The sequence below is a fragment of the Leiobunum rupestre genome, chromosome 1, assembly GCF_980474605.1.
Source record: "Leiobunum rupestre chromosome 1, qqLeiRupe1.1.hap1, whole genome shotgun sequence".
Lineage (NCBI taxonomy): Eukaryota > Metazoa > Arthropoda > Arachnida > Opiliones > Sclerosomatidae > Leiobunum > Leiobunum rupestre.
In genome coordinates, this window is record NC_143384.1 from 45,268,054 (window position 1) to 45,295,502 (window position 27,449).

General features: G+C 38.4%; 1 protein-coding gene across 1 annotated transcript in view; it reads right to left on the minus strand.

Moving 5' to 3' along the window:
- Positions 1-21,851, minus strand: part of LOC149963066 (E3 ubiquitin-protein ligase SHPRH) — a 44,012-nt gene extending 22,161 nt beyond the window's left edge. The window contains exons 1-10 of the mRNA XM_090180363.1: positions 21,614-21,851; positions 20,334-20,583; positions 18,130-18,373; positions 16,787-17,081; positions 15,824-16,175; positions 14,971-15,205; positions 13,993-14,196; positions 13,270-13,433; positions 12,847-13,201; positions 1,342-1,903 (exon numbers count right to left, since the gene is read on the minus strand). Of these exons, the coding sequence (XP_090036489.1) occupies positions 1,342-1,903; positions 12,847-13,201; positions 13,270-13,433; positions 13,993-14,196; positions 14,971-15,205; positions 15,824-16,175; positions 16,787-17,081; positions 18,130-18,373; positions 20,334-20,582 (2,660 nt within the window). The 5' untranslated portion in view covers position 20,583; positions 21,614-21,851. The remainder of the gene's footprint in view (positions 1-1,341; positions 1,904-12,846; positions 13,202-13,269; positions 13,434-13,992; positions 14,197-14,970; positions 15,206-15,823; positions 16,176-16,786; positions 17,082-18,129; positions 18,374-20,333; positions 20,584-21,613) is intronic.
- Between the last annotated feature and the right edge of the window lie 5,598 nt (positions 21,852-27,449).

Here is a 27,449-nt window from a genome sequence, read left to right on the forward strand (position 1 = left end):
ACCTGGGATATCGATTATCCTATACCACCGAGAACTGATTTAAAATTAAAGGATTTTAAGGCCAATATTATTATTGAAAATTATTTTCTTCTACGGCTTATTGGGGGAGGTTTCACCACTTCGTAATATTTTGCAAAAATAATTATTTGTACTGTTTATTGTTTTAAACCCCAGATTGCCTGTACTATTTGAGTCACGCCATGAATATATCTAGCTATGAATATCCAACCCTAAGATATAGCCCTTCTATCATGTCGATTTGATTTGGGTGGCAACTTTCGAGACCAGTGAAGCGTTTTCAGCCAATCAGGAGACTGAGGGAAATGACGGCATGCTCCTCACTCGGTCGGAGCAGATGTGATTGATCACGTGACTAGATAAGCCCAACCCAAATTTTAGCGGGAGGTTAGAGAGGCTATTGCTATTGTATATTCATAGCTAGATATATTCATGGTCACGCTAACTAAATTCAGAAGCGTCTCTGGCTTATCTAAAAATTATATATATTTTTTGCTCATATAACGACCACTTGGTTTATATAAATGATTTATAAGTTAAATAAAAATTAATATAATTCAAAAATCATTCAATGCACGAATCAATTTCCCAATCACAGCAAAAATTAGGGTGTAAAAATTATGGTAGGAACTAAACAGATAATCTTTCTCAGAGATTGTCTTACCACTGTGTAAACCTAACTGGTCATTCTTCTCACATTTCTGTTATTTAGTTAAAAAGCATTTTATCTGAAATAACCTCGGTTATTGCAAGATACGTTTTCCCACAACATTGGAAAGTTTTGCTTGCTTATCCAATTATTTCACCACATTTCCTTTATGAAGCATGTGTTTTAACTTAGTAAATATTTGAAAGCTATATCATACTATAATTTAAACAAAAATTATGCTATATTTTACTTTAAATTTCTATATAAATGGTGGTGAAATAAAGTACCAGGAGGGTCTTTAATTATACATAACTTATTACATTTTGCTCAATGCAAGACTAGCTAATACAATTTTTTTCCTCGTTTAAAAAGAAAGAATTTTGTAAGGCCCCTATGTGGCGCCAAGCCATAGAGGCGGTGAATTTAATTAGTAGCGCCACCTAGCCCCTTTAGAGGAGCCCAGGGGACGTTTTGTCGGGAGTTGGCAGAGAGTCTTGGGGCGCCGTAGCGAGCAGCAGCAGCGAAACAAGAAGCACCCCCAGACCACAACGAGTATCGAACAAGATATGTGAGTAAAATAAAACTAAGTTGTTAAATGTAAATACGCAATCGTCGTTATTACCCTTAATTAACATAAGGCCGACTTTAGCTCCTTACAATTTAAATATACTTACGTCTTACTCAGCTTCGATGATTGGGTTTGTTTTTCACTAAGAAACTCTTTTATTTTCTTTATAAGCAGATCATCAGACTTAGTTCCTTCTGCATGTGTTAATGCTTCAAAAATCCAAGCACTAGCCTTATTTGATGAAACTTCACTAAAATCCTCCACAACTACTTTTCTACATTTCTTTAAACTCTCCAATGCATTATCCACTAACTCCTGGTATTTGTCCAAATATTGGTGTTTAAGATCTTCAGCTCGTTCCCTTAATTTATCATCTTCGAGGGTTCTACCAATATTATATGGATTCTCCTCAAAATCACTTCTTGAATTGTTGTCTATGAATTCAGATTCTTCATCATATTTAGAGGGTTTTGATATTTCACTATCAATTTCGTCTTTAGTTTTTATGTATTTCTCTAAAACATCAGCGAGGTTCAAGAGTGTGTGCAGAATTTGAACTCTATCTGTTTTCAACATTCCCGAATGCTCTTTTTCAAGTACAAGAACCTCTCTATAGAGTTCAACAGCTCTTTTAACATCTCCAAGAATAAGATTTATAGCAGCTAGCCCTAGAATAACAAAATATGAGCTTTAATACGGTTTTATGACTGCCCATGCAGCACAGTACAATCAGTTAGCATTCGGTTAAGGGGTTGAAAGTCTGCTAACCTTCGTGTCAGTTTCCCTGACTTTACACAACTATATTAATATAAAATTCTTGAAACATTTGGTTAAATTTTTGTATTTTGTGCCATTGGAACATAAAATGGTTCTAGAACAGTTAGTTTTTCTGACAGTCTCCTTTAAATTAAGCTGTATGTGCCGACTTCTTGCCCATGCTGGTTAGGTTTACCTTTTAGGGTCGTCAATACCAATCTTTGTTTTCTAAATTATAATAATTACCGCCAATTTTCCTACACCTTACTGCTATAAAACATACGGGCTTTCTGACGGTCAGTTCCGATTAGGATTCAATTTTTGATTGGTTTTCAACATTTATCCCGACTCTTTGAAGGATATCTATCAGACTGATGGGCTGACTACAAAACGACCTGTTGAATACAATATAGAACAATTCAGTATAATTATTATTATTATTAATGTGAGGGGAGAAGGGCTAAAGGTAAGCCCATTCACGCACTTCGACCAGTGGTCCATTGTGCAACCCCCAAACCTTATGACTTAAAAGTCCAATATCTGACACAAAACGGAGAATCCTCTTAGCTGGCATGTTATAGAAATCAGAGGTTTCCAACTGATGCATACCAAGATCTTTGGGCCGCATAATAATCGCACCTACAAAGCACATGAAAGGCGGTATCCTCCTCAACCTGACATGCCCTACAGATTGGATCATCATTGATTCCAATCAAGTAAAGATGTCTGTTAAGAAGGTAGTTAGTAACCTAATATTAGACATGGAGAGCGAGAGCAGCCTTTGCTCTCTGCCTAGAGGGGCCCGAGATAAACTCTTTAGCCTGCCTTTGGCCATCCATCTCAAGCCAAAGCTTGAGTTGACGGTCAGTCATAGAATCAGAGATAAGGCCGCGTACTATGCTAGAGGGAATAGGAACGGCAGGTTCAGGACCAAAGAACCCAGCCTCTGCCCCCTTCTTGGCTAAGGCATCGGGCTTCTCATTGCCATAGAAACCCCTATGGCCAGGAACCCAATAGAGCTTAACTTTATTGTTGGTTCCTAGCTCTGAGGAGATTCAAACAGCTATAAACCAGTTTTGAAGAGATCTGAAACTGGTTGAGTCTTGAGGGCCGCTTAAATATCTGAATAAATTTGCCATTAAGCTTCTATTTAAGCAAATAGTGGTAATTTCCGCTTGAAAAACGCTAGCATAAACACCAAGGCTTTCAAAGAAGCCGAGAATGCTAGTAAGACAATACATTCTCGAACCTGAGCGAGTGCGTCTTAGACCCATCGGTAAACCAGACGATTTCTCCTCAGGCCCCGAGGGTTTTGTGATTAGACCACTCCGTACGGTGGTTAGAAACAGTCAGCTATATGTATTTAAATTTGTCCCCCTGGAAAACCAGACGAAACCCCGTTTTAACGCTACCGAGTGGTGACCTTTTACTTTCCTCCATACTAGTGGGATCGTTCATGGATTCAAACAAACAAAAACCAAACCACAATGGGCAAGGGTCTGCTTCCAGCAGTAACCGACTTGATGGGGAGTCTGGGTCATCATCGAATGTTACCCGACCCTCTAAAACATCGCCACACAATGCATACCACAAGGCTTGCTAAGGAGGTTCAGTCACAAAGAAACCCCATCACTTAAGAGGCTCAGGTCGGAGGACTCCAATCCCTCACCTGGGTCTTCCAATCCGTGGCCAAAAAGGCTAAGGAGCATTTGCCTCCTATGTCCTACAGTGACGCAGTAGGGTCTGGTGATAGATTCCTATCCTAAAGTAATTGAGACGATTCATTTAAAACAAACGAAACGAGAGTTTATTAAGAGAACGAATAAATTATATACAAATAATGCGTCGCTTTATATAGCGAAGTTTAAGCCAGGGCTGCATTTAAAGAGGGTGTTCTCTCACCCCTACTGTGGTGCCTGGTTGTGGATGAACTCTTGGTGAGGCTAAACAGGGATGGCTGTCACGGCTTTGGTTACGCCAACAATGTTGCAATGATTATTCCCCAGGAACCATTTCGGCTGTGATGAAAAAAGCTCTCATCTCTGTGAAATGCTGGTGTAGGGAGGTTGGTCTCACTGTCAATACTGAAAAGACGAGCCTGGTTCCTTTCACTCGGAGGAAGGTACAGTTCTTGTTTGACAATATTTCTGTGTTTAGGACCTTCTTGGTCAAGTCAACTGAGGTAAAATACCTTGGTGTCATTCTCAAGAGTAAACATAGAAGCCTTATCTTGATCTTAGTAACAGGAAGGCTAAAATGTTTTTCTGCAGAGTAAGGGGTACCATAAGCAAGTCTTGGGGTCTTAGCCCAAAGCTTATTTATTGGATATATACTATCATATGCAGCAGTGGTTTGGTGGTCGAGGGTAGTGCTTAAATCAGTTCAGGCTGAATTACGCACTGTGCAAAGGCTGGCCTGTGTCAACATTACAGGAGCTATGAGAACAACCCCAAGCGCTTCTCTGGAGGTGCCCCTGAATATTCTACCGCTCCATCTTAATATAGAGGAGGTAGCAATTATGGGTGCCTATTGGTTACTACATAATGGTTGGTGGGGGTCTGCTAATTGGGAATGTAGCCACAACAAATTGTTTCGACAATATTCTGGTCATTTACCGATCTTATTGATGGGTTCTGACAACATGGCTGCAAAGGTACACTTTGAAAATCTGTTTAGTGTTTACTTTCCAAGTCGCTAAGACTGGACTGGCAAAACAGTTTTTGGAACCAAGGGTGATATTGTTTGGTTCATGGATGGCTCCAAGATTCACTCAGGGGTGGGACCTGGTGTTTACTGTCAGATTAAGAAGTTTGGCTTTTTGAGAGCCTCGGTGTTTTTGCTACGATTTTTCAGGCAAAGATTTCTGCCATTGCTTCTGGGTAGACTTCTGTCTTAAGAAGAAGTATCGGGTATGACTGTTGCAATTTTCTCGGACAGCCAGGCGGTCCTTAAGGCTCTTAATCAGTTTAGTATTACTTCTAAGCTCGTTCGTAGCTGTTTGGATCTCCTTTCAGAAATGGGTACCCATAATAGGGTTAAACTCTATTCGGTGCCTAGTCATAGGGGGGGATCATGGTAATGAAAGGGCCAACACTCTGGCCAAAGAGAGTGCTGAGGCTAGGTTCTTGAGTAGTAAACCTGCTATTCCAATACACAATGGCCTGGTTCGCAGCCATGTGCATGGCACTTTGGCTGAGAGACAGGTTGAGCATTGGCTTGAGATGAATCGTCAGAGGCAGGCGAAGGAGTTAAATCTCGCTCTCTAAGAGTGGTATCAGGGTGGTTACAGGCCTACTCTTAGGTCAATGCACCCTTCCATAAACTGCAACCTTGTACCTCTTCGTGGTGGAAGGGAGTAACAGGTGGAGGGGCAACCCTTCATGCTGGCCAACTAAGGCTCTGCTTCTTCCTTAAGCTAAGGTGGGTGGTATCGTGCTGAGGGCTGAGTGGTACCGGGGAAGCGAAATTACGGTATCGTGAACGATCCCCTCGGGGAACCAGGCGACACCCCGTTGTATTTTAGCCTTCCGCCCGGACAGAGGATTAAGGGCGGTGACCTTCTACTTTCCTCTTTTCTCGTGGGATCTTTTATGAATTCCAATAACAAAAAACAAAACAAAAAACCATCGGGCAAGGGTCTGTCTTTGACAGCACCCTGCTCTAGCCAGGGGAAGGGTGTATCTCAGGATACTACCCTCCCTTACACAACTCTTGGGTTGCACAATAAAGTTCAACTTTGTTGGGTACCTGGGCATAAGGGGCATCTTGGGAATGAAAGGGCCGACGCCTTGGCCAAGGAAGGTGCGAGGGCTGGGTTCATTGGTCCAGAACCTGCTCTCCCCATCTCCCGAGGACTTGTACGCGGCTTAATCTCCAAGTTTATGTCGGATCGTCAACTCAGACAATGGTCTGAAATTGAGGGTCAAAGGCAGGCCAAAGAGTTCACTCTTGGCCCTTCTAGGGAGAGAGCTAGAGAATTACTCTCGCTCTCTAGGTCCAGTATTAGGATTGTTACTGGCCTACTAACAGGTCACTGCCATCTTAACAGACATTTAACGCTTATCGGGGTCAGTGATGACCCGATTTGCAGATCTTGTCTAGCTGAGGAGGAAACTGCCTCACATGTACTCTGTAGCTGCGATTACTATGCAGCCCAGAGGTTTGAGCATTTGGGTATGCATCGGTTGGAGACGTATGACGTCTCTAATATCACGGCCGGGCAGATTTTAAGCTTTATGTCGGCAATAGGACTTATTTAAGTCAACCAGTTTGGGGATGCACAATGGACCTTAGGTCGAAGTGTTTGGCTTGCCACCCCACTCAATAATAATAATAATAAGGCATCTCAGGATACTACCCTCCCTTACACAAGTTCAGGTCGTGGGTCTGTCGTGGAGGATACCGAGCCCATGGTGCTAGGGTCTGCCTCTGGCAGTACCCAGCATCAGAAGCCGGAGTCTACCAAAGACAGTACCCCGACGGAGGGAAGCAAGGTAAGTGCTTCCAATGCTCGTACTCGCAAGAGGAACAGGCGTCGTAAGACAAACAAGAAGGTGGCAGACGACTCTCCAAAGGGTAACTCCTCTTCTAACAAGAGAACAAGGGAGTCAGATCAAGACTCTCCTAGCTCTCAACAACAGGCTGCCAAGAAGTCCAAACCACTAACCTTCAGTGAAGCTGTGGGTTCGATGCGGATGGCCATCATTAAAGAAGGCTTTCCTTCGAACGGCTTAACCGAGGCAGAAATGGGCACCATCCAGCGTGGAGTTCTGGAGAGGATTGACGGGATACCTTCGGGTAACCCTCTTCCTCAATTCCTGCAATTCCAGCTGAAAGGAGGTGCCCTGGCTTACCTGTGTAAGGATGACTTCACAGGTAAATGGTTAAGCCAGGAGTTCGACCGCAACGAACAGGTTCTCCAGGGAACGAAGCTTTTGGTAACAAAAGCCAGTGACCTGCCGAAACCTTTTAAGGTCGCTCTCCGTACAAGGGACGTCTGGACGAAGGACCCTAAAGTGCTCCTCAGGCGTCTTCAAGCCTTCAACGGTGCGCTGAACACCAGCCGCTGGAAGGTGCTGGGCAAATCCGAGGAACCGGCTGCCATCCGTTGGATTTTTCTAATGGATGGTGAGTCAGTCAAGGCCATCAAAGCGGCAGGATTTGCCGCTCAGACAGGTTTGGATAGGGGTATCTTTAAGATACTCAGTCAACCAAATCAAACCTCAGTCGTAAGTGCTGTAGAGGGTGTGGATAATCCTACACCTATTAATGATTCCAAGTCTAACGACTCGGTAATTTCAGGACTAGAGGACCTAGAGCCTCTGCTCAGCGATTACTCGGAAGGGGATACGCTGACAGAGGACATCAAGAACCTCAGTGTCTCGGACGGTGAAGAGGTCCAAGGCATGGTGGCTCAGCCAGATGGAGCAGTGGTGGGGGAGACTGGTGGTACTAACCTAACCAGTGGGAGTGGTGTGGTTTCCACACCCCCCACTGGAGGGGGCGGTGTCACTGGTCAACCTCCAATCTAGGCCCGTCGCCATGAGCATTAAGGTGGTGCAGATAAATCTTCATCACTGCAAGGCAGCCTCCGCTGTACTTTGTCGAAGGCTTGCTAAGGAGCAAATTGATGTTGCTCTTATTCAGGAGCCTTGGATTGCCAGGGGTAAAATCCTTGGTCTTAATAGTGCAGGTAATATCTATTATGACCATAATTCCGTTTCTCCTAGAGCTTGTATTTTGGTACGCAAGGACATTCATGCCCTTCCGCTCTCAATCTATCACTCTAGGGACACTGCTGTGGTTAAAATCATTTCCCCTTCTGCTGATGAGAATGATGAACTCACGCTGGCTTCTGCTTACTTTCCCTACGATGATGCTCTGCCCCCACCATCACAGGAGGTGACCAATCTGGTCAACCACTGTGAGCGGTCGGGAAAGAAACTCATTATAGGTTGTGATGCAAACGCTCACCATGTTATCTGGGGCAGCAGTAACTGCAACGATCGTGGTGATAAACTAATGGAATATGTGGTTAGTACGAAACTCCATATTCTTAATAGGAACAATGAACCAACTTTTGTTACTCGTAACAGAAGTGAGGTCATTGATCTCACGCTGTGCACAGAAAATGTTGCAGCTCTTATTAATGACTGGCATGTGTCTAGTGAACCATCACTGTCGGATCACAGACACATTTGCTATACAGTCAGGATGAAAGTGGTTCAGGTTTGTACCGAACTTCGTAATCCCAGGCGAACTAATTGGCCTGGTTTTAGGGATGATCTAAATCTTCATCTGAAGGATGATAAGCCTAGGCTGTCATCGGTGCTGGATTTTGATTTGGCTGTTGATCGCATGCAACATGCCATTATCGACTCCTACCACCGTAACTGTCCGGTGAAGTCTGCCAACCAGCCAAGGCTAGTTCCTTGGTGGAACCTTGAGATTGGCAGGCTTCGCAAAGAGTCTAGGAGGCTCTTTAACAAAGCTAAGAGGTCGGGTGACTGGGTTGCCTACAAGCAAACCCTCACTGCGTACCATAAGGCCATCCGCGAGGCCAAGAGGGACTCGTGGAGGAATTTCTGTGAGAATATCTCTGATATTCCTAGTACGGCAAAGTTAATGAAAATTATGGCCAACGATAAGACTAAACATCTTGACACTATCAAGTTGAAAGATGGCAGTCATTCTTCGTCGGGTAAGGAGACTCTAACTCATATGTTAGATGCACACTTTCCCGACTCCAGAATTACAAACAGTACTGATTCTGACCCCCTTCCTATTAGGATTGCACGTACCAAAAGGGAGGACTGGGCGGTGGCGAATAAAATTGTCACGCACTCGAGACTTATTTGGGCTATAAAGTCTTTTAAGCCCTATAAGTCTCCGGGGCCGGATGGGATACTTCCCATTCTGTTGCAGGAGGGCATTGACGTTGTCTGCCCAATGCTGACTAGAATCTATAGGGCTTGTATTTCCCTTGGATATATTCCTAGCACCTGGAAACTTTCTAGGGTGATCTTTATTCCGAAGCCAGGGAAATCTAACTATCTCGAGGCTAAGGCTTTTAGACCAATCAGTTTGACTTCTTTTTTTCTAAAGATTTTGGAGAAATTGGTAGACAACTATATTAGGGGAGAGGTTATTTCTCATACACCTCTCTCGACGGCTCAGTATGCCTACCAAAAAGGCAAATCTACTGAGACTGCCCTTCATGGCATAACCAATTGCATTGAAAGGGCTATTAACTTTAAGGAAATAGCATTAGCTGTGTTCCTTGATATTGAGGGCGCCTTTGATAAGGTGTCCAGCGCAGTCATCATGAAGGCTGCTAAGCGCTTTGGCATTAATGACACTCTGTGTCTCTGGCTCAAAGCTATGCTGGCGAATCCTGTGGTGGTATCCTCCCTGCTCGGTGAATCCCTTATGATCTCCACCAGCCGTGGTTGCCCGCAAGGTGGTGTTCTATCACCTCTGCTGTGGTGCCTGGTTGTGGATGAGCTTTTGGTGAGGCTAGACAGGGATGGGTGCCGCTGCTTCGGCTATGCCGACGATATCGCCATCATCTTTACGGGAAAATTCCCCAACACTACTAGCGATTTAGTGAGAAGGGCTCTTGCATCAGTGGAAAAATGGTGCAGGGAAGTTGGTCTTACGGTTAATCCTAGTAAAACGGTACTTGTTCCTTTTACTCGTAAAAGGCTGCAAAACTCTTTTAATGATATCTCCTTATTTGGGACTATTTTGAGGGAAAGCACGGAGGTGAAGTACCTTGGTGTTATTCTTGACAACAAACTAACGTGGAAGCCTCACCTTGACTGTGTAGTTAAGAAGGCCAAGATGTTACTTTGGAGGACTAGGAGTGCAGTTAGCAGGTCATGGGGGCTTAGCCCTAAAGTGGCCTTCTGGCTGTACACCATGATCATCAGACCACTGCTCTCTTATGCTGCAGTGGTCTGGTGGCCAAGAGTCCGAATTAAGACTGTGCAGAGCGATCTGCGCACCCTACAAAGGCTGGCTTGTGTCAGCATCACAGGAGCTATGAGAACAGCCCCAAGTGCTTCTCTAGAAATTCTCCTGAACATTCTTCCTCTTCATCTTTTTATAGAGGAAGCTGCTGCTATGGGAGCCTATAGGCTCAACCAGAATGGTTGGTGGAAGGCGAATACTTGGGATAATAGCCACACCAAGATCTTTCGGGAAATTTCATGTCAGTTACCTGTATATCTCATGGGTTCTGATTTGATGACTACGAAGCTGCATTTTAGTAAGTCCTTCAATACTTATTTTCCGAGCTGTACAGAGTGGGCCAATCATAGTACCCTCGGGGCCAGAGGAGAAATCGTCTGGTTTACCGATGGGTCTAAGACCCGCTCTGGCTCAGGTTCGGGGATGTATTGCCTTACTAGCAATCTCGGCTTCTTTGAAAGCCTTGGTGTCTATGCTAGTGTTTTCCAGGCGGAAATTGCCGCTATCTGCTTCCGTGTTGATTTTTGTCTTAAGAAGAAGCTTCATGGCAAGGTTATCCAAATTTATTCGGATAGTCAAGCAGCCCTCAAGGCTCTCAACCAGTTTCAGGTCTCTTCAAAACTGGTTTACAGCTGTTTGAACCTCCTCTCGGAGCTAGGCACCAATAATAAAGTTCAGCTCTATAGGGTTCCTGGCCATCGGGGGTACTATGGTAATGAGAGGGCCGATGTCTTAGCCAAGAAGGGGGCAGAGGCTGGGTTCTTTGGTCCTGAACCTGCCGTTCCTATCCCCTCTAGCCTAGTTCGCGGCCTTATCTCTAACTCCATGACTGACCGTCAACTCAAGCTTTGGCTTGAGATGGATGGCCAAAGGCAGGCTAAAGAGTTTATCTCGGGCCCCTCTAGGCAGAGAGCTAAGGAGCTGCTCTCGCTTTCCAAATCTAATATCAGGTTAGTCATTGGCCTACTAACAGGTCACTGTCTCCTTAACAGACATCTTCACCTGATTGGAATCAGTGATGATCCAATCTGTAGGGCATGTCAGGCTGAGGAGGAAACCGCCTCTCATGTGCTTTGTAGGTGCGATTACTACGCGGCCCAAAGATTCGAGCATCTTGGTATGCATCAACTGGAAACTTCTGATTTCTATAATATGCCGGCCAAGAGGATTCTCCGTTTTGTGTCGGATATTGGACTTTTTAAGTCTTAAGGTTCGGGTTTTGCACAATGGACCTCTGGTCGACGTGCGCGAACGGGCATTTCCAAAGCCCTTCACCCCTTCATCAATAATAATAATAATAATAGGTCAATGCAAGCTAAACAGACATCTGCATCTGATTGGAATCAGTGAGAGTCTTATGCGCAGGGTATGCCTTGCAGAGGATGAAACTTCCTCTCATGTCCTTTGTGTCTGTGATTTTTATGTGGCTCAAAGGTTTGAGCATCTTGGTATGCACAGGTTGGAAACCAGAGATCTTTCCAATACCTCGGCTAAGCAAATTTTGTGCTTCGTTTTGGAGACTGGGCTTTTCCATGTCTAAAAGGCTGGGACTACACAATAGACCTCTGGTCAAAGTGCTAGGCTGGGCTTCACCCAACCACCCAACCCCTACTACTAATAATAATAATAATAATAATAATGATATATACTGTTACATATGTTCAATATTTGTAGATCCCAGTTTATGAATCTAGTTCGTTTGAAGGTGTGTTTCTTATTTTTGGAGATTATCATGAATTTGGTTTTTCCTTTATTCATTCATTTACACATTTAGTTGTTTAAAGAGAATTAGACAAATAATGTCTGTTGACCTTTTTATCCCTAGGACGTATTGATAATTAATTAAAATCTGCTGGCGCAACTTTGATTTGCTAGGGGGGTATTGGTTGGCTGATAGGCCAGGCATTAGTTTGTCAAAATCCAATTATCTTGTCTGCCAGCTGTATTTAACGGTAGGGTGTCGGCTGGAGTTGCTATAGCATCCATTCTAAATCCCACTGCTGTGTGCGAAGTGGGGATTGGTCCACCCATTGCTGCACCTTCTGCTGGGTTGAGTGGCTTGCGTCAAAGGTGAGACCATCAGTAGTAGGGTTCTGCTACCCATGCTGGATTTGTCACCTGTCCTGGCTAGGGGGACGCTGGCGTAGGGCACTATGATGATAGGCCTCCGGTGGTATGGTCTTTGTTACTAGGTACACCGGGCTATAATTTCTGACACACTGTATTTAACGGTACGGGGGTATACAAATCTTTTAGTGTATGTAGGTATACAAATCCATTAGTCTATGTAGGCTGTTGATACGCTTGGAGCACTGGTATATAAATTTCTGACCACATGTACGACTAAATATAGCATGGCCAACTGCTTTTGGGGTAGGACATCCCGACTGAAAAAAGTAGTGTTGGTGGACATTACCCTAATCCTGCCTCCCCGAAGAAATCGCTGTAGTCGGGCCGCGGCTACTTTGTATTAAATGGGTGTGCATACAAATTTCATAATTATAAGTTTTATTAATCTTTTTTTATTATATTAAACACTAATAGGAGCTTATAGGGTGACATGAGATAAGGCCCATATCACCCCAAACATAAAAATTCTCTAGAATGAGACAAACCTTTAGTCACAAAATAGGAGGGGATCCGAATCAAATGAGTATTACAACAGTCTCTCAGGACCACATCTCTAACACTCCCTTTATTCATTATCTAATGAGTTTGTCAATTTACTAATTCACAATGCAATAGCTCCATAGTATTCCGGTTCAATATTTATCAGTATAACGAATAAATTTATATTCTTATTGTATACTGTGCATTATTACTAAAAAATACCTATACTAAAAAAATTGTATCAGTTTTAATAGTGTATATTTTTAAATCTTACCATTTGTAGCAGAGATTAATTGTCTGTGATGTTCTTCACATTCCAATTTACACTTTTTCACAAGAGATTCCAAAAGCTCTTCCATGGTCATTGTTTTTTTCTTTAAAGGTAAATAAAGCCCCTTACCCACCACCTGTGGGTGGCAACAAGCTTGTCGAAGTTGTAATAGTGGAGACAAAACTAATGAAAGAGTATATCGATCTAAATGCTTCAGTTTTATGTCCATACTAGAAAGCGTTGCTAAATTTTCTGTAGTTTGAGATGAGCATTTTTCATGCTGCCTAGCATAGAAATATTCCTCTACAGGTGAGAAATTCAACCAATGCGTCACTTCTGTTTGTGGTGGAATATCAATCTAATTTTCATACCAATTAGAACAAAATATTAATTATCCCTTTACATAAATAATATATAATGTTTTACCTGATCTAGAACATTTTTCTTGGCAGTTCTCCAAAAACAAGACGCAAACACACTTAACAATGGCTTAGGTAAACCTTCACTGTACGGATCATACAATAACAATTTCCACCATTTTTTATAGCAATAAGGATCTTCACCCAAAAGGACAAGCAAACCAAAAATATCTGTGGAAAAAAACATTTATGCAATACTAATACCAAAAAGATTTATTTTTACTTGTGGAGATAATCCGCGGGCACCAGAGCATAAAAAGTAACCCGCTTCTTTTAATTGCACTTGAATACAAAAGTTCTAGTCTTACAAGATAACGGGTTGATTTCAGTAGTTTTTAAGGGGAGGCCTCATATTTTCAGACAAGTGAAGCAGATTGGGAGTAGTTCTAAAAATGGGTTCAACATAATTATTATCCCTAAGTATAAATTGTAAAAGTCATAAATACTCTAACTGTATGAAATTAGGCATAGTGGTTTAGTATTGTTTAAAAAAAGATGGTAAGACACGTCCTTTGGATTGTAAGACACTCCATGTCCATGGACCATTGAGCTAGGTCATGTTATTAATTTGTGGTTTTATTTATTTATTGTAGAGTATTGTTAATTAAAGATAATGATCATGTCGGCATTATTTCAACATTGCACTGATACAGATATCCTGTAACCCATGAGAGTTACGAAATAAATACATTCTCGCTACTGCTAAATAAAATTAATAAAAGAAACATACCTTTTATGCTTTCCTGTAAAGGTGTTCCAGAAACACACCAGAGATTAATGGTTTTAAGCATTAATGCTAAGTGAGCCACTTTAGAATTTCCACTTTCAACCATTTGAGCTTCATCAAAACAAACTCTCCACCACCCAACTGCAGTTAGAGGTGAAGGGACTGTCATGAATTTCTTGGAATGTCTTAGTCTAGTTCCACCTTCACCTACCAATAGTAAATAAAAGACATGAGATGTGCATTAATCGTATTGCAGATAAATTGGCTCTCAAAATTTGTTTCCTCTACTTCTCTAACCGTTATAAGTATCATCACTATCAATTTGTTTAAAAATAAATTCTAACCAATTATCTCACTGTTTCATAGATTTGATGAGTATCATATAATAGCTTGATTGATTTGCATGTGAATTTCTGATTCATTTGCAATTGTGTTTTTTTTTTGTGTAATTGCTTCATGTGACTGAGAATTGCTATCAGACCATCAATTTTAGTACTTTGCCCAATATATAAGGCCCTACGTTGTCTATCTACCTACAAGACCTTTCTTTGTCTCAAAGATTACTAAAAAAATTCCAAATGGTAAAAAAGCTAAACCTTACGAAAATTTTTAATTTTTAGGCTCAGCTTTTCTTTATGGTTTGTTCGTTTGCTTGACAGTTTCCCTACACAGCCAATTTGTTCCGAGGTTTGCGTCTTTTTCTATTCCCAATGCCCAGTTGGTCTTTTAATCATTTTTTCTTAGTACTCTTTGAATTCCATTCTATTGATATTCTTTATTAAGCAGGCCTATAGAAGGCATATTTTTAGAAGTTAAATTAAAAATTGTAAAACTAATTAAAATTAATAGCATGAAGAATATTAGGAAAATCTCATTTCAGTTCTTGGGTAAATTTTAAAATTGGTTAAAAACAAATGGTCTTGAGCAGTTAAATTTTAATCTAGAATATATTTTTGAAAAAAAATTTAAAAATAAACGTACTTTTACAATGTGGTAAATCTACAAAATTAATTTCTGTTCGAAATGTTTCATAAGTTGTTAGCACTATATCATACGATGAGAAGGTGTATGGCTGAATGTAATTATTTCTCTTAACACCTTCATAGCTGAACCACGTTAATGATCCTTTCGAAAGATGCTTTGTAATTTCTTCAATCCACTGATGACTTATTGAAGCTGGTGTAACAATAAGTGTTGCTTTGGAAGGATATGGAACCTATAATTAATATAAATTAATATATATCTTTTTTCTTTTTATCCTCATTTTGCAGTATCATGTAAATGATGCTGGCCCAATGAACGCATTTTGCACTTTTATGTTTTCAGTAAAATAATTAAACTTCTATTCTATAATTAATGGAAAAATAAAATGACCTGGTACTGGAATAAATAAGACTATAAAGAATTCAAAATTTTAAGAGACAATCAATACCTATTTGCCAATTAAAATGAGAACTAAATTTTAATGGGTAATGCTTTCAAAGGGTCCTGTGAAAAAATTACTAGATTGTTTGTTAGTTTTATTTCAACAATAATTAAAGCCGGTCACCATAACATTTTAATTATTTATTTCCAATTTTAAAACCATGTCACTGAAAGTTTCATACCATTTTTATTTTTGATAAATTTGTCTGTAATTCCATATTTTGTCCATAACAAAATTTGTTAGTATAATTGAATTTAAATTGACTTAATTAAATTAAAAATTTGTTAGTTAAATTGAATTTAAATTAACTAAATGAAATTCAAAATTGAAAGAAACATTGGAAAATTGCATTATGAATAAATTATGAAACAGTTTCTGTATAATGATAGTAATTTAAGAAACACTTACTGTTTTGGAATCCACCCAACAGTGAGGACAGAGATAGCCATTTGGACATTCATTAATATCATAATTGAAACATGAACCATGCTGCCATAAACCACATAGAAAACACTGTACATAATCAAGGCTGTCTTCATCCTCATTTGATGATCCACAAATGCATTGAAATTCGCAAGCCATACTTTCATCGTGGCTTCTTGGTAAAAACTGGTAGGGCACGTCATTACTTTCACAAGTAGGTCTACGATTTAAGAGTATTAACGATAAAACTTCAATAGTTTTTCCTAATCCCATTTCATCTGCTAAGATTCCTCCAGGATTACTCGGTTGTTTGTATGGAATGTCTGTTTCTACAACTCTAAAAAAATACAATAATGAAAATACTACATAAAATTTACATATGAATAGAGTACCTAGATGGGTAAAATTCAGAAATGTATAATGCAGCCTAGGAATGATTATCTCTCGCGAACCATTATTTTTTGTCATTCTGATGTGAGAGCACACATTTATTTTCTAAAAAACTTCTACAAACTTGATATTACTGTACAGGCATTATAAAAATCTGTTAAAACAATCGGTGTTAAATTAAATTGTGCATTCGTACTGCCTCTTTAACTGCCAAGTAATAATGGTTTTTCGCTGCAATATGAGGCATGTTGCACACAAAATGGTAGAGTTGGAGTCAGCCCATACAGCTTCTTTTGAATTTATTTATTTAAGCTTAAGTGGTAATGAAACCTAAGGGTAATTCCACATAGAATCGGTCAACGACTCTACCATGGATCAACGGATTGACACAAATGATACTATGCCAATACAAACACTGCATACCAAGTGATTTCTCAAAAAATTTACGGTTAATGCTTTATTTCGAATTTCAAAAACTGGTGGGGTCCTTTAAAATGAAAATTACCTACAAGCCCTACCAAAATTGAGAGGGTGATCAAAAGTACCAAGTACACTTACTTTCCGTTGTACTTATTAATGTAAATTATCTTCCCATCCAGAGTTTTAATTTGAAGGTATAATGGGTGCAAATCTCTAGAATTGGCATTAACATTTTCACGTTTTAACATCCATTTAATGGCTTGAGTTTGATATGGTCTTAAGTTTACTGTAAGAGCGGACATATCTTGAAGTTCACAGAACAAACTTTCCGAAGGCAGGTTTTCTTGAATACATCTTATTTGGTCATAGAATAATTCAAAAGAATTTTTTGTGCAATTGGTATCATCACAGATTCCCACACGCTCTTCATTACCTAAGTCAAAGTATATTTATTAGGTTGTGAGTATAAGTTAAAATGTTTATATCATTATTCATAAATGTATGCAGCTCCCCCAGCAGCCCACTCCCAGGATCATTTGTTTTCTTTTTCATCCGACTTTTGTCTTGGCCTCTATACTCTTTTCCCTTTCCTATTCCTTTGCAGCAACTAAATTTGTAATTATTATTGTTTTATCAGTTACAGGTAAAATTTTACTTGTGGGCAAAAAAAAATATCCAATTTGTGGAAAAATACCAAAATAGTAAAATTTTTTGTTTCATTGTCTAGTGTGATGCTGCCCATTCTAAAACTGAAATGTAACTCTTGTTAATGTTTTTATGGTCTATTATTTGATAATATCACAAAAAAATATTAACATCAATTCTTGCTTTACTAGTACCACTTAAATGATAAAATTATGTGAAGCTACTTTGGCACCATTTGTAAATTTTCACATTAAATTATAAGTCTCGAAACGAGTGAAACCTGACTTTTAAATAAGTATTCTTCTCTTGATCTGTCTGAAATTAATTCGAAACAACAAATTAATTACATTTTTTTAATTATTTACCACTGTGTTAGCTTTTACTTATATAATCTTGTTTGTTCAAAGGACTTGTAATACTATTTTTTTGTAAAATTCTTAGAGAAATCTCTTTAATTATTTGAAATGGGATAATAGTTTGATGTAGGATACATATATTGATTAACCAAAATCAATTAAAATCTCAAAGAATTATTTTTATCTTGAGAAAATAATTTATTGTTCAACTCCTCAATCAAAAACTTTTAAAATAAGACATTTTCAGATATAACCATTGAGGTCATAGCTCAAATCTTATAAAACGTTTAAGATGGGGGAATATACAAATAATTACAATTTCGTTAGGAGTCTACAATTGCTTAGCTACAAAATGGAATAAACTTCATGAGTTTATGTCAATTTGTTTGAGAGGTACATGTACACTAGGCATGGATCAGGAAATCTATTTCTTGACCAAATTAACCTTAAGTATTGAATATATTAAATCACAGATATTACCTTGGGGAACAATTATATCATCAGTGAATTTCTGGATCACATTTACCAGTGACTCATTTGGTTTATCGTTTGGATCACTTAATTCATGTTCTTTCACTATGTCTTTTCCTATTTGAACGCTAATAGTGAGATCAAGTGCACATACATCAACTGATTGTACTTTTGAAATTGAAAGAGAAAAGCAGTTCTTCATGCCATAAAGTAGATCATACGAAAGAGGACATGACACTGGCCAAAAACAAATCTGAAATTAATTTAAAAAAACGTATATCTTCAGATTTTTTGTACTGATTAAGTGTAAGCATTTTTAGTCCCACAAAAAAAATATTTTGGTTTCAATTGTTACCATTTTTCTAGATTTGTGTAACATAAATAAATGAAATTTAACAAAAAAATCAGACCTTGTACCAGGTACATGAAAAAGTTATATAAAAACACCGGAAATCCCTTACCAAAAAAAAAAGTTGGATTTCAGTTTGTATTTAGTTTGTATACACATTATTAGTTGATATTGAGTTGGTATTAAGTAGGCTCAAGTTGTCAGCATATTTCAAGTTACTATTAAAGGGGTAATAAGTTGTTATTCAGTTGGTAGGAAAATACTGCTTTTGCTAAGTTTATAATTAGTAGGTTTTTAGTAGTCAGGAAATTACATATTTTTAAGTTGCTTTTAAGTAGTTAAATGTAAATGTTGATTCTGGTTTAGTTGGAAATAAGTTGATTAATAAAGAGGATTTAAGATATTTTTAAGTAGGCATTTGTCCCAAATACAAACTGAAAACCAAGTTGAAATACAAGTTGTCCTAAGTGGTTTTTAGCCAACTTATTTTTTGGTAAGGGATGCTAAGGAAAAAAACAGGCAAGATCCAAAATAAAAATCATCTAACCCTTACCAAAAAATAAGTAGGATTTCAGTTTGTATTTAGTTTGTATACACATTATTAGTTGATATTGAGTTGGTATTAAGTAGGCTCAAGTTGTCTGCATATTTCAAGTTACTATTAAAGGGGTAATAAGTTGTTATTCAGTTGGTAGGAAAATACTGCTTTTGCTAAGTTTATAATTAGTTGGTTTTTAGTAGTCAGGAAATTACATAATATTTTTAAGTTGGTTTTTATATGTTTCCCTAGTAGGATTTAAGTTGCTTTTAAGTAGTTAAATGTAAATGTTGATTCTGGTTTAGTTGGAAATAAGTTGATTAATAAAGAGGATTTAAGTTATTTTTAAGTAGGCATTTGTCCCAAATACAAACTGAAAACCAAGTTAAAATACAAGTTGTCCTAAGTGGTTTTTAGCCAACTTATTTTTTGGTAAGGGAATACATGTAGTTTTTTATTTTGGAACTAGGTAATTCCATGTTAATCAAGAAGGGATGGCTACCGGGGGTTAACCAATTTTGATGACACTAACTTTTTTCATTTACCAGTTTTTCAAATAAAGCTGATGAGTCTGACACACTGAAATGCTTCGAATAAAAAGAATAAATACAAATGTTTTTAATTTATGAAATGTTATTCATAATATTTTAAAGTAGTCCCTTAGCAAAAAATAAGTTGGATTTTAGTTTGTATTTAGTTGATATTAAGTTGGTTTTAAGTAGGCCCAAGTTGTCAGCATACTTCAATAAACAAATTAAAGGGGTAATAAGTTGTTATTAAGTTGGTGGGAAAATATATTTTTCTTTAAGTTGGTAATTAGTTGGGTTTTAGTAGTCTAGTTAGTGTAAAGTTGTTTTTAGTTAATATTTAGTTGGTATTTGTCTCAAATACAAACTTAAAACCATCTTTAAGTAGTTGAAAGACAACTCATTTTTTGGTAAGGGGTAATATTTAAATAAATGTGTGCAATTACAAATTCGTTATCAAGAAAAACTAGATGCTTAGCTCTCAAGTTATTGATGAAGAAGCATTCCAATTATTGCTCACATAATAAGGTTTGATACCCCCGCCCCCCCCCCCCCCCCCATTAGACCCGTGATTTTTGGAGGGAATTCAATGAACACATTTCTTAATTACTATAAACCACTTTTAAAAATATAGCAAATAAAAAAATGTTTTATAAAAAATTTTCATAGTTTTTTTAATAATTAAAAATTCACCATTCTACACATCAAATAAGTAAATTCATATAAAAATCTACATGAAGTAAATCAATTTCTAAAGAATTCCATGCTTGGTTTTTACATAATAGTTTTAAAATCGTACCTTTTTGTTTTTATCATATATTTCTTCATAGTAAATGAAACACTTTTCAGGATCTCCACTTACATATAAATATAGAACATCATTTATTTTGTTATGAGTTAAAAATAAATTTTGTTCGGATAGATGCACTTTCAAATTAAAACTCCCTATTTTAAAAAATTGATCTTCATGAGGTGAAATCTTTACATAAAAATCACAATTGTCTAAGTAATTTTGAAGAACAGGATCTAATTTTCTTTTCTTTGACATCCTAAAATTAGAAAACAGAATTAATTTGTTGCAAGAATATATTTTAAACGTATTTTAAAAATTCAAGTGAAAAGAAGTATTTACAGCAAAACTAATGAAATGTGTAAGCTGTAATTGTAAAATTCAAAAATACATTTAGTTGGGAGATTTAGATTTTAGGTTTAGAAGAGTCATAAAGCTTTCGGATAAAATGTTAGAGATAATAAAATTATTTTGAGTCGGTAAACTTTTTATTCAGGTATATTTAATCAGTAAGAAATATATTACATTTGGTGGCAGAAGTGGATATCACCTCAAACTATAATGCAATATATTCCAGAAATCATTGAAAAACTGCCTTAATAGAGTAGTATCACCTCGTAGCTTTGGCCATGGCCGCCATTTTAGGCGCGTTTTTTTCTCTATAGGAAAAAGCATGGGTGACGTTGCGTGATGTAGCACTGACACTACTCTATTAGTTTATTATAAAGTTGCCCCAGATAATTAAAACGGTGATTGCGATTTTGGTTAAAGTATATGATGGTCTGAGCGAAAGCTAACAAATGGGATGAAAAAAAGAAGAAAAGGAAAACATTTTAAGAGCCTTCAACACTTACGATGCTTTAGCTCTGAATCAGTAGGAACCATATATAAACTTTAAGAACGATACCCTTACCAAAAAATAAGTTGGATTTTAGTTGGTATTCACATTTTAGTTGACATTAAGTAGGCTCAAGTGGTCAGCATATTTTAATAAACTAGTTTAAGAGGTAATAAGTTATTATTAAGTTGGATGGAGAATACTTCTTTTTTTTTAAGTTGGTAATTAGTTGGTTTTTAGTGGTCAGAAAATTACATATTATTTTTAAGTTAGTTTTAAGTTGGCTTTAAGTGGGCTCCACTAAGCGAAATTGAGTTGGTTTTAAGTCTGGACTAGTTGGTATTAAGTGGTTTTTAGTTAGTATTTAGTTGGCATTTGTTCCAAAGGAATAAGCCGACAAAATCATAAACAACATACATAATACGATAAGTATAGTGATACATTATATTACTTTATTCAGTATGTTTCTTGGAACATAAGTAGCTGCCGCGGACTGTCATGCTTCTATATCTAGGAAGGACCCTTTTTTTTTCTAAGATAATTGTTCCCCCAAACTTGATATTCGACAGATACCTTCAGAGAGTTACGGAATCAATAATTATAATAATTATAATAAATTATACAATAAACGCATAAGTTAGTTTCCTTATTTTTGTTTCATTTCTGGATAAAAGTGGATAGGGACTATATAGCAGACTTCACTTCAATAGCAGACGACATATAATAAAAATCAAAATGACAAAAGAAAAGAAATAGAGGGAAGATTACCGCGTTAAGGCACCCCTGTTTTTGACCAGGAAAATTCATCCCCCCTCGCGCATGTATGAAAGCGGATATGGGCAGAATTTGCAACGCCATCTATCCTTCCTTTGTTTCTTCAAATGACAGTTGATTTTCCAAAAGGCATAATGTATTTCATTTCACCGCGTATCGATGGCGCCACGTAATCTGCCCATCTGATGGCTTCCTACAGTGGCGAAAAGGGGGTCGGCACCATAGAGATAGAAAAGAAATAGAGGGAAGATTACCGCGTTAAGGCATCCCTGTTTTTGACCGGGAAAATTCAACCCCCCCAACGCATGTATGAAAGCTCAGATGGCAGAATTTGCAACGCCATCTATCCTTTCTTTGTTTACATCAAAAGACAGTTGATTTTCCAAAAGGCATAATGTATTTCATTTCACCGCGCGTCGATGGCGCCACGTAATCTGCCCATCTCATGGCTTCCTACACTGGCGAAAAGGGGTCGGAACTCGCGGTCAACTTCGCCAGATACAATAGTGCCTCTATTTCTTTTCTATCTCTATGGACAAAATGATCACAAACATAAGGGGTGCGTCCAAATTCTAAGTGAAAATTATTCACTTAAGAAAACTGAACTTGATTACAAGACAGACGAAAGAATTACAAAACAACACGGTTTCAAATTAAAGAAAAAATAAACAGTCTAGAGAAGCCCCTCGAAGAAAAGGATTTAAAACAGAATCCACATTTCCTCTTTGTTGGATGACGGAGAGCCAATAGTGGTCATTATGTGCGATCATCCGAACTTGGCTACTAGACGGCGGGGTTCAACATCATTTCTCCGACTCGTCCATTCTTCCGAGGATTCATTTCTCCGACTTCCCATTTCTCTGATTTCCCATTGCTCCGACTTCACATTACTCCGACTTCCCATTGCTCCAACTTCCCATTTCTCCGACATCCCATTTGTCCGACCTCCCATTACTCCAACCTCCCATTACTCCGACTTCCCATTACTCCGACTTCCCATTACTCCGACTTCCCATTGCTCCGACTTCCCATTAGTCCGACCTCCCATTTCAACCACTTCCCATTTCATCCACTTCCCATTTCAACCACTTCCCGTTTCAACCACTTCTAATTTCTCCGACTTCCCATTTGTCCAACCTCCCATTACTCCAACCTCCCATTTATCCGACTTTCCATTACTCCGACTTCCCATTACTCCGACTTCCCATTGCTCCGACAAACTCAGTCTCGCCTTCAACTGCCGGAACTTGAGACCACGATGGATGGATTACGTAAGTAAATGCAGGCCTCCTCACTTCCACCCAACTTAGATCAGAATGTTAGGTTGGTGGTAGCTACCTCTCTATAGAGGGCAACCAAGATCAACAGTTTAAAGGGAATAGAACCTCCAACGCGTTCTTTATGGAAGACCCCATCAATTTCCTTTATTCCCTTCACAATCCGCGATTATCAGCGCCGCTAGTGTGAAAAGCTATGGTAGCTAGCGGACAATATCGGAACCCTCGGAGGGCGACAGAAATACCAGAGGTTATATTCCCTTTAACGCTTACTATATATCTTTTGCCGATGCTAATAATATGGAAGCTATTTAGATCTTTCTAAACGACATTAACTTCAATGACGAAACTATTTATCAAATTACGTTTTCCCGTCTCGTTCTTACAAGAATCAGCTATCTGGTTCTTGTTATAATAATAATAATCCGCTAGGCTAAACTGGCTAATACCCAAGGAACCACCTTACGCCCCAAGTCATCTAGCTATTTATTCTGCCTTTAAACAGGTGGCCGGGTTACAATGCTTAGGAGGGTAGTATCAAGCCCTACTTGCCTACACTTCCGGTAGGGTTGTGCGAGTACTGGTTTTAGGCAATCGAGTCAGGTATCGAGTACGAATTTTTTTCAACGAGTATTCGAGTCGAGTAATATTGAAGTCGAGTCGTGTTATTATTAGCTGGTTTTTATTGAAGAAACTATAGGAAATTAAATTTAAAATGAGTATAAACATAGTATAAACTAACTTTTAATGCTGAAAAATATTCCTTTAATTTAAATGAACCAGTTTCCACAACTTTAGTAACCTTATAAGACTAGTGGGATATAAAAGACTAGTATATCAGGCTACTAGCTTGATTATAGTAATTAATAGTAAAGAAACAATACAATATACAATTTTTTAAATTATGTACCATCTTTTATTTATTTGATTGTAACGTGTGGGACAATTCAGTCCTCTCGTCCATCTGATTAATCAGGGCGAGATATGTGTAACGGCCCCGCCAACGGGGGGATACGTGAGGACAAGGCTAGGGACACTCGTGGCGATCTCAAGCCCGAAACTGCTATTTAAAACCAATTCATGACTCTCTTGTGCTACATCAGATACTAATTTACAAAGCTGGCCTAAAAAAAAACCTTTTTACCCGACAAAATCTTACTTCGCTCCAGGCGATCACTATTTGCCAAGCGGACGAAACCTCTACCGCGACCTCACCTATTCCTCTATAAGAAGTGAATAAACCGGCCAACTCTCAACAGGAATACCTAATTCCACCTGGTGCTGAAAAATCATCTCCCTGGAAGAACACCCAGCATCCAGACCTCAACAATATCATTCACCCACAAAACCACACACCACTAAGGGAAATAATCCTCCGTTGATGAAGAGAAGACATTATTCGTATATTGCGCCCTCACCGATACCTTCGACTTGTCCGCCATTCACCCACCAGCACTCACAAAGTCGATGAAAACTTTTTATCGACTTTGGTCAGTATATAATAATAATAATAATAATAATAATCAGCTAGGCTAATACCCAAGGCCTCACCCTCGCTCAAGCAGCGTAGTAAATTTGGAAGCGAGGGGCTTGAGGGGGCCCAGCCCCCTCAAAAATAATTTGTGCCCCCTCAAAAAATCTGAGAGTGCCCCTTAAAAATATCATTTTTCTCCGAGCAACAGCGTAAATCAATGTGGGAGAACGAAGGGTGGGCCTGTATGGTAATGCCACGGTTGTTCGTTTCGGGATACACGACCAATGGCTCGCTCGCTTTTTTACGGATTATCCAGGCCCGTAGCTTGAGAAGCCCTGCCCCCTCAAAAATATCATTGTGCTCAGAGAAAAATATCAAAGTAAATAAACAAAATCAATAAAAATAGCCTATTCTTATATTCTATTGAGTTAAGTCCAACTGTCCAAACTATATCATTTAATTTCGTGTACCTTGCGTAATATACTATATTAGTATCACTTCCCTCGTTTGAAGTTGAAAGTTTTAGCTGAAGCAGAAACAATAATATGGCACGTAATCAAGTACAAATATTGATTGGACTATACTAACTAAGGTTAGTTTCCCGTAGTACTGTAGTCTATTTGCTAATCAATTCATTGTAAGACCAAGTATGGATAAATTTGTGGTAAAACACAAAGAAATAAAGACCAACTAAGGTGATTGCAAATTCAATTTCGATTTACGTTTTATATCAATTTAGTTTCTATTTTTTAGACCACGTGTTCCAACGCCTAATAACGCCAGTGTGGCCACTTAAGCTCATTTAAAGTAGCCTCATAGGTCTTTGGAAACAAATTGATTTTAAGGGTGCCCCTTAGGAATTTGGTGGGCCCCCTCAACTGAAAAATACTGGCTACGGGCCTGCTGTCTTAATTATCACTATCGTTTTATTCAAATTTCATACAGTTCTGCACGGTTATGTTCGCATATTAAACTGACATTCTGTACCTTAGAGCTTTTCACTTTGGCCTATTCTGACCAGTGCATACCTGTGTAATATTATGTGGCATTCCATTGTTATCTACAAAAATTTCGTACGGTTGAAGAACTTGAAACTGAAGATGATGATTAGGATTAGCTTCACGAAAATATTATACCGTTGTATTCAGTTCCATGTCCGGTATCGTCGTTTCCGTCCCGTCCCCCTCATAATGCTCATTTCTCAATACGCTTTGCCGGTTCGCGCCGAAATAAAGACACTGCCTGGTTACCAAGGTTTATTATGCGTTTGATAATTATGAAAAGCCTGTAATACAATCACCAATGCTTCTCGGAAGCTAAAACCAAATTTTTAAAATAGCCTGTACTAGCAAATGACTGGTAAAAATAGTAAGAAAAAGTAACAAAACTTAAAACAATCAATGCCGACGGTACCTAAGGGTCGCTGAAGAGAAATATTAATATATGTCCTATAATTTTTTCCGTTGCACGATACTGTAATAAGTTGTAGAGATAAATAGCACAGAAAAAGCTTCCTCGTTCATTATTATTTGTATATGGTTTTTGTACTATTTATGGTGATATTATATTTCGACTGATAGGCTTTGCAAGTGAAATCTTACTGGACGAAGTACCGCGTTTATCATAATCAATTTTAGTTTTTACCCCTCCAGAGTTGATCTTTTTTCCGCGGAGGTTATTGGTCTATCTCTTCAGATTAACGATGGCTCTCCTCGTTTAACGCTAATTTGGTGATTTTAAAAACGATTTAGACTGTGTTTAGTTTTACGTTTTTCATATTTCAAAATTAGATGAGTGATCTGATTTTTTTTTTAAATGTTGCCTCGCAACCTTGTTGTTATAACTTCTCGCGTACGATGTTTCTAGTTTTTCAAACTTTTGTCTATTCTCTATGAGTTTGTTGTCTTCAACGATGCGGCAAGTTTTGGGGTCTAACATTTGAATATCGCGCGCGTCTTAGTAATAGTGTTTGTAACGCGATGTCGCCACAGCCTGGCGCTTTTTGTTATAATTATAGCGGGTATCCGGCGCAAAGGCGCGGGGATTCTGGGGTACACACGACAACGTTATTGTTCGTATATTTACTATGTAATTATTTACGTATTAACAAGACAGTTAATAAATGATTATTTAGTCAACCATCGAATCATTAATCAAGCAGTACAAAACTTAACAGCGAGGGAAAAGATAACAACTTAACTTGTTTGGAAGATGTTGAAACCAACCCGGGCCCTGCTTTAAATGTTTATTGACTTAATTGACATTATAAAAGACCAATTTCTAACCAAATAATATTTTTCTGCGTTGGAGTTCTTTCTTTGTCAAACCGTGAAGAGTATATCAATTTTACAAATGAGACATTCACTTATCCAACGTGCACGTTACCCGCGTTCAGTGATTTATTCTTCTTACAATTGTTAGTTGGTGTTTCTTCGCTTATGAATATGATAAGATTAGATGCTTCAACATCGTTTAGACGCTCGCTGATACGTTCCAGAAATTTCACCTTTATTATATCTATTTTTCATGATTTCGAATGATCTAGCCATGATAAAAATCTTTTTAAAAAGGCCAAAACTCCAGAAGAATTTTGACTGGAAAAACTACAGCGATATTAACAACGTTTTAATCGTACGCTATGTTAGCATATCATATCTCATAATCTCATTTACAGGATACTATCGTCACGTATCTGAAGTGGTTTTGAAGTTTTGTCCCATAGAGTAACCCACTCGCATTGCGTGGAAGGCTCGATGGAAGCG